The following is a 12,269-nucleotide window of genomic DNA, read 5'->3' on the forward strand; positions in this document are numbered from 1 at the left end:
ATGGACCACCCTCAGCAGTATCTTCCTGAGTCTTTGAAGGGTGCCTGTGGAAGAGTCGGCCAGTACCGAAGACTCCAGCAACCCAGGAAGAAAAATGGCCCGTTCAAAAGGAGGGGAATTGAAAGGTAGGACAATGCTATTCATTTTCTTTTCTGTTGACCAAGATTCTTGGGATTTTGCATTAACGATAGTCATTGTGGTGATTAGAAAAGGTAGCATCTGTTTTTCAGCATTACCTTTAGAAATGCTCTGAACAGATTGGCGGTGGGGGGAGGCACCGCATCGCTACATTGGTCAGGAAACCTAGTGCCACAATGGAAGCCTCATTTTATGAGTGTAATCATAATGGGGGAAAAGCTTTCCTTTCCACCTGAGTTTGCGTCTTAATGTGGTATATGATGTGAAAATAAGCGCAGTCTCAGAATTTTAGACATCACGTGTCCCGTGCAAGTGCTATGATTGCGAAAATTCCATAGTGTGTCCCTTGAGATGAGTCCATGATCAATGCTTTCTGTTCTCTTGCCCAGCAATATGCACTGAAATATCTATTAACTGTAGGTCACACTGTGTGCGCTTTTTAATGTAATGTTAAAACTGTCTGAAACTTGGTATTTCCTGTCAATGGAAAAACTGTAAAGACAGGTAATGACATACTCCAAAATTATATATTTTATTTTATTTTTTAAAGATTTTATTTATTTATTTGGCAGAGATCACAAGTAGGCAAAGAGGCAGGCAGAGAGAGAGGAAGCAGGTCCCCCACCAGGCAGAGAGCCCGATGTGGGGCTCAATCCCAGGACCCTGAGATCCTGACCTGAGCAGAAGGCAGAGGCTTTAACCCACTGAGCCACCCAGGTGTCCCGACATTATATATTTTAATTTAGAAAAGTAATGAGATTATTTATTTTCCAATTTCTTTTGGTTTCTTTTTTACCAGGTTCATGAGCAATAGCTTAGACATGTAGAAATGAGGTGTTTTGATGAGGCCTGAATCCTCCAACACCAAACTTCTGAACTTCCACGGACAAAATGAAATATTGCTGAGAGTTCCACTTTCAATCAGAAAAAGAGTTTAAAGGGGGAAGCAATACTCAAATTATATTCATTACCAATCGAGGTACTTGAAAACTTAAGAAGGGAAGGGTTCTTTTCAGAACAGAAATTGCTACAATTCTATTCCAAGGCCCTGGAGCAAAATCACCTTCGTTAGTTATGTCATAAATAGATCGGGAATGAGGGTAGAGGGGATGATGTAGGAGATATATTCTAAAGATTCAGACTACTTAGAGTTGAACTTTTAACCTGGGGGAGTAAGTAGATGGCCTTTGGGGTTCTTGAGCCTCCTGAAGTTGTATTTTCATTGTTTTGGGGATGTGTGTATGTGTATTTATGGTAGTAGAAATGGATGACTTTATTAAATGATTCTCACAGGGCTCTAGGGAAGATTAATCCTAGACTATAAATGGTCTTTGGGTAAATTAGAAAATGGCACTCCATCCTCAAGACTCTTTACTGCCATCATCTAGAAAGTTGTAGTTAACTTAGACACTATGATGACTAAATGAATAGCACCCCATGTGTGTGTGTGTGTGTGTGTGTGTGTGTGTGTGTGTGTGTGTAACTGGCAGACGGTCTATGTTCAGTCCCAAAAGGGAGGGCTGGCTAGCCAACAGGCTCTCCCCCTTTCTTTCGCCCTCCTGTTTGAACTCCCTTCTTGCCTTTTACTTTTTCCCTGCACTCCTCTGATCCACATATTAATAAAAGCTATTATTTTTTAGGTTCCAAGCCCATGAATTATTTCTTTTTATGCTCACATTTCTAAAAACAGTATACCCATTTTCAAATGAGAAAACCTAAGCTTATAAGATATTGAATAACATGGCCAGGATGACACAGCTAGGAAGTCTGGTGCTGGGTTGAACAAGACCATTTAACTCCAGTGCCTGAGGTAATTTTGAATTTCCTCTCATGTGTAATTACAGAGAAGTTGAAGGATTTAGCTCTAGTTATAACAGTAATTCCTAGGAGGATGGTCTACATGCTACTGGTAGTACTTGAGTTATTCTAGGTAGCATATGAAGAACATTCTTTAATAGTTAGGAGTTTATTTTAATCCATATTAGAAATATGTTACATTTACTGCGAACATAATATAACATAACATAATATAAAACCTGGGATTTCATCCAGAGAAATGAAAATGCATCTTCCTACAAAAACCTGTACACAAATGTTTATGGGTGTGTTCCTATTAGACCCAAACTAGAAACAATCCAAATGTCTTCCAATTTCAGTGACTGAATGGTTAGACAATGTGGTAATCCATATCATGGAATATTACTCAACAACAAAAAGGAAAAATTGATACATACAACAATCTGGATTAATTTCCAGAGATTCATGCTGCATGAAAAAAAATTAAATCCCAAAAAGGTATATACCTTATGATTCCATTTAGATAAAATTTTGAAAGGACAAAATTATATAAATGGAGGCCAGCTTAAGGAGATGGTAGCAGGGAGTGGGTACAGCCATAACACATGAAGAGCCTGGTGGTGATGGAAATGTTCTGTATCTTAAAAGTATCAATACTGGGGTGCCTGGGTGGCTCAGTGGGTTAAAGCCTCTGCCTTCGGCTCAGGTCATGATCCTAGGGTCCTGGGATCAAGCCCCGCATCAGGCTCTCTGCTCAGCGGAGAGCCTGCTTCCTCCACTCTCTCTGCCTACCTCTCTGCCTACTGTGATCTCTCTCTGTCAAATAAATTTAAAAAATCTTTAAAAAAAAAAAGGTCTCAATACTGTGATAATTACACTTTTGAGAGAGTTTACCATTGGAGGAAACTGGGCGAATCTCCCTGTATTATTTCTTACAACTGTCTGTTAAACTACAATTACCTCAAGATAAAAGGTTTAATTTTTTTAAATCCCTGGGATTTTTTTTTTAATATTATTGCTTTGGATGACATTAAAAATAAAAGCGCATTGAGGAAGAATATTAGCTAAATAATGGTGTGATGCTGTATGTTTATTTTAGAATAGTGAGTAATACAGACATTGGGATCAGATCACCTGCACTAAGTTACTTAATCTTTCAAAACTTTATTTTTTTAAAGATTTTATTTATTTATTTGACAGAGAGAGAGAGAGTGAGAGAGGGAACACAAGCAGGGGGAGTGGGAGAGGGAGAAGCAGGCTTCCTGCTGAGCAGGGAGCCTGCTGCAGGCTCAACCCCAGGACCCTTGGAATCATGACCTGAGCTGAAGACAGATGCTTAAGAAATGACTAAGCCACCCAGGCATTCCTCTTTCAAAAGCTTTAATCTCTTCATTTGTAAAACAGAGATGACAGCATGCAGGGTAAACTTCATAAAACACATGAAAAACTTAGAATAGTGTTTAGTGCATAGAACATTATTAAGAAACATGTTTGTAGGGGTGCCTGGGTGGCTCAGTGGTTAAAGCCTCTGCCTTCAGCTCAGGTCATGATCCCAGGGTCCTGGGATCAAGCCTCGCATCAGGCTCTCTGCTCAGCAGGGAGCCTGCCTCCTCCTCTTTCTCTCTGCCTACTTGTGATCTATACATCAAATAAATAAAAATATTTTAAAAAAAGAAACATGTTTGTATTTTATTTTAGATTGTTTGTTTAGAGAGTGTGAATGGGGGGAAGGGCCAAAGGAGGGGGAGAGAAAGAATCTCAAGCAAATTCCCTGCTGAGTGCAGAGCCTATCACAGGGCTTGATCCTAAGACCCTGAGATCATGACCTGAGACAAAATCAAGAGTGGGACGCTCAACCGACTGAGCTACCCAGATGCCCCCATTACCTGTTTATATTACTAAAATAGGCCGCCATGAAGAAGATGGTGCATGACTCTTTGGAATCATAGAAACAAGAGTTTAGAGTTATTCTACCTAAATGAGTGTTTTATATACATGCATCATTTACAGGGTCTTGGAGATTACAGACCTTATTCACTACCCCAGTCATCGCTCATCTTTTTTCACTGTAGACTGAAAGCCACCAAATCCAGCAAAAACGACATTTAGCCATCATTGAAAGGAGGTTACCAATTTGCCAATATGTGTTCTAACAGTCAGGGACCTGAATTAAGATCTGCCTTCTATGCTTGGTCAATTAACCTCTCTATGTTTCAGTTAACTCATTAGTGCCATGAAGATGAGAGTATAGCCTACCTCTTACAGAGCTATGAGGATAGAACGAGGTAGTGGCCAGAGTGCATGTAACCACAAATGGATCACAAAACACAGGGGAGTTGCTTTGGCTTTGTTTGCCTGTGATTTGGTTCTTGGTGTTCAGTTTTATTGTTTGGAATTTGATCATTTGTTTGCAATTCAAGTTCGGGTTTTGATGATTTAAATTGTTTGTTTTTGACTTTTTAATTTCCTTAACACGAATTCTTTTTTATTTTGTTCAGGTGGCATAGAGCCGTGTCCACCAACTTAGTAAAACAAAATGTCTTGGTCCCCAAAGAGGAATCATCTGCTGATAGTGACATGGAATTTCATGAAAGCCAGCAAAACCAAAGAAAAAATGTGATGAGAAAAGTGAAGATGGTTTTGGGAAGGGTGCTGTCCTACAAATGGAGAAGCAAGTGGGCAAGTGTTGGCAGAGCGGTCTCTGCTAACCAAAAGGAATCCTTTCTTTCCAACACACAGAGCCTTCTTCCTAGAATTGTCAAGGAGCTTCCAGCCCCCAGGTTATTTGCCAAACCAAGAACGAGAAAGCTGTCGCAGAATGGTAATCAAAGGCAACTTATCCTTAAGTGTCAAGGGCAAGAGGAATAGTGAAGTTAGGACTACTTTCCTTGCTACCCCAAAGTATGGCTTCTCCTGGGAGCTTGTCTGAAATTCAGAATCTCAGGCCCTGCCTGGGTCTACTGAGTCAGAATCTGCATTGTAGAAAAAGCCCCATGTGACTTGCCTGTACAGACATTTTTTAAAGTTCTGATTTACATTGTCTTCGAGGTCCCTCCCAGTCCAATTCGTGGTCTAACTGTTCTAAAGCCACTTTTTATTTAAACATGCATATATACAGGCATATATACACATATATGTCTATATGCATATACATTAAAAAATTAAACAAAGTGGGATTTTTCTTTTCTTTTATTTTTGGAAGAAGTCTAATACAGCCTTTCAAATAGCTACTTTCCAACAGTGGAGGGTGTGGGAAGAATTCTATGAATAAAATTTATGATTGGTAAGTCATAACAGACATTTGCTTTTATTTTTTTATTATTTTTTAAAGACTTTATTTATTTATTTGGCAGAGATCTCAAGTAGGCAGAGAGGCAGGCAGAGACAGAGAGGAAAGCACGCTCCCTACTGAGCAGAGAGCCCAATGCAGGGCTCGATCCCAGAATCCTGGGATCATGACCTGAGCCAAAGGCAGAGGCTTAACCCACTGAGCCACCCAGGCACCCCAGACATTTGCTTTTATTGTATCTACTTCCTATGTACCTTGTGGAAGAATCAGCATTTGAACTGTTAACTTAAAGTCTTTTTTGCAAGGTAGTAATGTTGTTGGGGGGCGTGTCCTCTGAGTTATGACTAACAATACCACTAAAATTCACATTCTTCCCTGTAGCTTTTCTAACTTAATAGACTTGATTTTTTTTTTTTAGAGCAGTTTCAAGTTTACTAGAAAAATTGAACACAAGATACAGAGATTAACTTCCCAGATACCCTCTCTCCTTACCCCACCCACATCCATTATTAACATCTTGTCCTAATATGGCAAACCCATCATGTTATGTCCTGTATCCACCATTACAGTGTCGTACAGGACAAATTCACTGCCCTGTATATCCTGTGTAGCTTCTTAATGTCCTTTATAGGACAGCATCAGGAAACCAATGTGGCCCTTCTAGTACCTGTAGGGAATCCACACGTGATCCCACATATCACACAAGGATGAAGCTGCATACCTCATGAGTATTTTTTCCAGAAAACAAGCCCCCCCAAAACTGACGACTCCCAGCTGACTGATGACCCTTTCAACGGCCCCCTTCCCTTTCTGGAATAAGTAGTCACTAATGCTAGCATCCAAGCATCTAGCAATTACCTGGTATAGATTCACCTGTCTATTTTCATTGACAATAACAAAGATGGCGTGTTTCTATGCTGATGGGTGTAGAGTTGAAGAGCCTAGCAGGAAACAGGATCCCTTCCTCCTCCTCCTCTGTGTGCATTGGCTTATTTTCTCCCCTCAGTTGGACTAACCAATCTCTACACTAAGATTTCTTCAGGAAACCTGTCTTTCCCGACACAGCTCTAACATTACGACCCTCTCACCTATAGCCCAAAGATAGTGGCTCTTCCCCATAGACCCTTGCAACATTTTTTTTTTTAAAGATTTTATTTATTTATTTGACAGACAGAGATCACAAGTAGGCAGAGAGGCAGGCAGAGAGAGAGGAGGAAGCAGGCTCCCTGCTGAGCAGAGAGCCGGATGCGGGGCTCGATCCCAGGACCCTGGGATCATGACCTGAGCGAAAGGCAGAGGCTTTAACCCACTGAGCCACCCAGGCGCCCCCCCTTGCAACATTTTTAACAAATATTTGCCGAATACTTATTGTGTGTTTGCCACACAATTAGGCATAGAGTAGCAGATAGAACAGACACGGTCCCTGCCCTCATGGAGGGACGTTCCAACATTAGGCAGATAATTATGCCTGAGACGCCTGCCCAAAAAAGAGACAATGCAGTTGAGATTTGAAGGACAACTAGAGTCAGATGTGGGAAGAGTTTCCAGGGGGAAGGGAGAACATATTCACATCCCAGTGTTAAGAGAACACAGGGTATAATAAGGAAATGAAAGTAATTCAGCCAGGGAAAGGCTGGGGAATAAGGTGGTCAGGGTGTTGTAAGTCACGTTAACAATTTTTAACTTTCTCCTAAGAATTTTTAACTTTTTGCTAAGAAAGCATCAAATACTTTCAAGCTGGGGATTTATATAATCTGATTTGCATCCTTGAAAGATAGCTCAGGCTGCCGAATGGAGACGGGTTGGGAGGAGGGCCATAGCTGAGGCAGGAAAAACAGCAAAAAGCCTCCTACACTGATTCAGGCAAGGAAGGATAGTAGCTTAGTTAGTTGGCGGCAGTGGGGGTGGGGAGGAAAGGGAGAAGCATTCATAGGTAGAAGTTGTAAGATCCGGGGAAGAGCTGGATAGCAGAGGGCAGGGAGAGAGAAGAGTCCCTGGGGTGTTCACCTGCTCTGAGGGCAGACCCCCATTCACTGAGTAGGAGCCACCACGTCTGGTGAAGCCCTTATCAATGGACCCCAAGCAAGAGAAGATGGCTGGAGGTGTGAGCACAGCAGGAAGGCTCCGAAACACAGAGTGAATAGCAAACACCTCTTCCCCAATGTTCCTGTCAATCTTTTTGACAACAGAAATAAAAGCCTCATTTACTGCCCTCTTTTTTTAATGAAAAGGAGAATAATCTCAAATTTAGTGCCATCCACAGGCAATGACATTTTGTTTTTACCATATTAATTCTAATGCCTATTTATGACACCAGTTTTTGATTTGTGCTGGTGTCTTAAAGTTATCTTCATAAAAGCATGTATTGTGTTAAGAACTGAACTGATATAAAGAAAAATATTTAGGAGGCCAGGGCTCACACGGCTCCTGGAAAATGAGAAAAACAATGAATGTGGTAATGTGAGGGCAGAGCCTTGAGCCACATCACTAAAGAATGAGTCAGTTTAAACACTCCTTCAATCAGTATCAAGTACTCAAGGGATCATCTTACACAAGAGAGGGTTACTTTTTCTAATTCCACAATAGTTAAAGGAAAAAGTAACAAAGGGCAAAACTGAAGTCTCAAGGAGACATAAGCACCTTGCCAGAACGGGATGGGGACCCCTGAGGTCATGACCACAAGAAAAGGCAAATGTTTATAGGAAAAAGTATAAGATTAGAAAAAGCAAAATCATTTTTTGGTCTTTAACCCAAAGGGAAAAAGCCACTGAGGCAGCATGGGGTGCAGTCTTTTCGGAATACTGTCTAATAAGAAAGTTTATCATTCTGGGTGGCTTAGCCTGTTAAGTGTCTGCCTTTGGCTCCCTCCTTCTCCCTCTCCCTTTGCCCTGCACAAACACCCCTCCCCACGCCCCACTCTCTCTCGATCTCCCTCAAATAAATACAATCTTAAAAAAAAAAAGAAAAGAAAAAGTTTATCTCTGAGATCCTTACAGGTTCTTTCCCCCCTCCCTTCTCTCTAAGCGACTATACAACTTGATGTTGTAGAAGCAGAGACAGAGGAGATAACCCGAGGAAATACACTGCTCCGGGCCAGAAGGACCACCAAGAGGTTATCGGTGACATCCCTTCCTTCAGGATTGCAAAAGGTACAGTGCTAAAACAAACTCACTTCTAAAGGCTTGCATACAAGTTGATGTTTAGGGCTATGGTAAAGGCCAAGTTCATGAAGGTAAAAGCCGTCAGACCTGCTGCTGCTTGTATCCTCCTATCCAAGACCTGAGGACACAGCAAGCGGGGTTTCCAGGTCTGATTCCTCTAACTTCTGAGCTCAGATGGTTCAGCTTCTACTCTCATTGGGGGCATCAGTGGAGTTCTGAGCTTTGTACTGACATCTCAGCCATTCAGGTAACAAGTCAGTACATCAGCATCACGTCAATGACGCACACTGCATGGAGAGAAATTCACTAGACCAGCACTGCTTGGTAGAACCTTGTGAAGTATATGCTAGCCAATATCCATTAACCACATGTGACTTTTTTTTTTTTTTTTAAGCTATATTTATTTGGGAGAGAGAGCACAAATGGGAGGCGCAGCGGAAGAGGGAGAGAAAAATCTCAAGCAGACTCTGTGCCCCATGCTGGGCTCGACCTCATGACCCTGAGATCACAACCCAAGCTGAAACCCTGAGTCAGATGCTTAACTGACTGTGGCACCGAGGCACCCGAAATGTAACTTTTGAACCTGAAATGTGGCCAGTGCAATTAAACAGTTGAATTTTTAATTTTATTTCATTGTAATTGAAATTAAAAGATAGTCATGTGTACAGACCGTGTGACAGTAGAAAATCCAAGAGCATCCAAACCAAGAGTGTCCTTATTTGTGCAAATGTATACTTCAGTCTAAATTGCCCATTTTTTTAATCACCTGAATTATTATTTTTTGAATATGACAAACATTTACCTTGAGCTGACTTTGTTCCAATTTTAAGTACTTTGGGAATATCAACTCAGATAATCATTACAACAGTCCTATAAGGTAGGTAGCAATAAGGGTGCCTGGCTTACTCAGTCGGAAGAGTCTGGGACTCTTGATCTCGGATTTATGAATTCGAGCCCCATGTTGCAGGTAGAGATTATTTAAAAATAAAATCTTTTTTAAAAAAAGAAAAGAGGAGCACCTGGGTGGCTCACTGGCTTAAGCCTCTGCCTTCGGCTCAGGTCATGATCCCAGGGTCCTTGGATCCAGCCCTGCATTGAGCTCTCTGCTCAGTGGGGAGCCTGCTTCTCTCTCTCTCTCTCTCTGCCTGCCTCTCTGCCTACTTGTGATCTGTCAAATAAATAAATAAAATCTTTTTTAAAAAATTTAAAAAAAATAGAAAAGAAAAAGGTTGGTAGCAATACTATCCTTATTTTAGGGATGGTACTGAGAGGTTCAATAATTTGCTTAGATAAGTGGCAGAGACAGGTTTCAAATCCAGGCAGGTCTGGCTTTAGAGTCCTTACTCTTAATTTCTATGCTAAATACTAATCGTACTATCCAAAATGGTAGCCACTAAGTATATGTGACTATTTAATGAAAATTAAAGTTCACTTTAATTTTAATTTCTCAGTTGCACTAACTACATTTCAAGTTGCTCGATAAGAATATGTGGCTTGTGGTTGTTGTATTAGCTAATAAGGAAAATTTCTGTATTTGCAGAAAGTTCTATTGAACAGAGCGGCTCCAGAGTAGAGATCACTGTCAGAAGGCACCAATATTAGTTTTGAATTTTGCCTTCTGTGTGACAGGTTCACATTTACTGTATTCCTATTACGTACTGGGCAATTTCTAGATTTGGGAACTCTAAAGGTGATCCAATGGATATATTCCTGGCCTGTGAAATTTATGATCTAGTAAGGGGGATAGATATTAAACCACAGCTCTGCAGGGCATTGAGGTAAGGATAACCTTTTGAATAAATGGCACTGGGACAAGTAGGTGTTCATATGGGAAAAAAGAAATTTGATCCCTATCTCATGCCATATATAAAAGTTAATTCCTGTTGGGTTATATATAGATCCATGTGGAAAAGGGAAAACCTTCAAACTTGCGGAGGATGACAGAAATGACTTTAGTGTAGAGAAGTAATTCTTAGGACACAAATATCACTGACCAAAAAAGAAAAAAAAAAAGGATACATCTGGTTACAGTGGGATTGCTGTTCAGCAAGACTTAAAAGGTTGCAAAGGGTTTTATTTAGCTCTCAGAGTGATCTCAACAACATGTTTGCATTAATCGGTCACACTTAAAAATGAGACTATTTTATGGGGTGCCTGGGTGGCTCAGCGGGTTGGGGCCTCTGCCTTCGGATTGGGTTGTGATCCCAGAGTCCTGGGATCGAGCCCTGCGTCGGGCTCTCTGTTCAGCAGGGAGCCCACTTCCCTTTCCCTCTGCCTGCCTCTCTGCCTAATTGTGATCTCTGTCTGTCAAATAAATAAATAAAATCTTTAAAAATAAATAAATAATAAAAATGAGACTATTTTTTAAAAATCTGGACTTTAAGCCTTCTTTTGAAAATAGGATTTAGAAACACTAGGCCCACAATTCCTCATGATTAGAGCAGGAGACATGCAGAGGCTGGCCCCTTGGCAAGAGGCACATTGTCTCCAGTATACCACCAGCCACAACTGGTGCTGTTTTATACAACCTTCTGGCACCATCTAGGCGTTTGACTCTAGAATAGTGGTATTCAACAAACACAGAAATAACTTAGGAATTACCCCATGTGGTAAGTGATCAGTAGGAAAAAGTACTGGGTTTTATGGACGAGGAGAAAAGAGGAATCCAACTATATATACAGATGGATTGGGGAGGGTCCTGCAAGTGACATGTGAGCCTGGGCAAGCTGGCAGGGCAGAGTGGTGGGTCAGCAGACTCATTTGTAAACTCAGACACAGGGTTAAGTCCCAGATGTGGTCCCACATCCCACTTTGTGTCAGTTTCACAACAGTCTCAATGCAAGTCACTAAACACAAGGGGAAGGAAGAGTGAACCCAGTAAGTCTAAAAGGGGCCCATTAGCCAGGAGCCATGACCTAGGAATGATTTCCAATGGCAACACTATTAAGACAGGTATTTAGAAGCAGCAAGCCAGGGATGACAGAAGTATCAGGCATGGGGCGAAAAGAACCCAGAGCCTTCTTTTTATGTTTGGAGACATGCCTGCCACGAAAATAAGGAAACCTGCAGAAAAGAGACCAAATTAACAACTAGAGCCAGTGATAATGAGCTTTCTGGGACACTGGTCCTCAGCAGCCCCACACTCTCACTGTGCTCAGCAGCTGCAGAGGCAATTTCTTCTTTTTTCCCTTGTGAGTGACCTGCTTTTTTCCTGGCACTATATATTCTTTCAGAACCAGACAATTTCATTTCTCTGCACCCTATAGATCTCTTCAAAGAGAGCTCTGGGCACAAAGGAGATACATGGGGCATGGAGAATAATATGAATATGCTCTCCAACCCAACCTTGTTATGTGGCAAATGTTCATTTTATACGAGAATGTGCGAAGGGTGAGAATCCTTATTTAAGTACTGTCACAGAAATAATGTCGGTACTTCTTAATCTGATGTTTTTGCATTCTTATGCTAGGTTCCATATTCATCAAAAAAGAGATCGCACTTTCCAGCACTTAAAAAAAAGAAACATAGCATGGAAAACATCCTCCGAAAATCAGATTTGACAGTAGGAAAACTTCAGATGCAGGTAGTGGACAAAGGCTTTTACTTTGTGTTTCAGAAGCGTCACAGAGGGCCGAATTTAACTGAATAAAATACATAGGGGGGATGAAATTAATGATTAGCACGAAGAAGTAATGTTAGTAGGGGGCATCCTGAGAGTGGCTAAAGGATTGCTAGGGGTACCTAGGATGATGCTGTGTGCCTAATAAATATTAAGTGAATTCAATTAAAATGAAGGCATGCACAAAGGCTTCTTTTGAGAAGAACTGGGATTGTCTTTACCACTGGGTGGTAAATGCATCTTTTCAAGCTCTGTTTGCTAGGAC

General features: G+C 41.1%; 1 protein-coding gene across 1 annotated transcript in view; it reads left to right on the plus strand.

Annotated features, from left to right (window-relative positions):
* Positions 1-12,269, plus strand: part of C20H3orf49 (chromosome 20 C3orf49 homolog) — a 12,849-nt gene continuing 580 nt past the window's right edge. The window contains exons 1-4 of the mRNA XM_045991246.1: positions 1-125; positions 4,434-4,756; positions 8,249-8,373; positions 11,855-11,968. Coding sequence (XP_045847202.1) covers positions 1-125; positions 4,434-4,756; positions 8,249-8,373; positions 11,855-11,968 — 687 coding nt within the window. The remainder of the gene's footprint in view (positions 126-4,433; positions 4,757-8,248; positions 8,374-11,854; positions 11,969-12,269) is intronic.

The sequence above is a fragment of the Meles meles genome, chromosome 20 (assembly GCF_922984935.1).
Source record: "Meles meles chromosome 20, mMelMel3.1 paternal haplotype, whole genome shotgun sequence".
NCBI lineage: Eukaryota > Metazoa > Chordata > Mammalia > Carnivora > Mustelidae > Meles > Meles meles.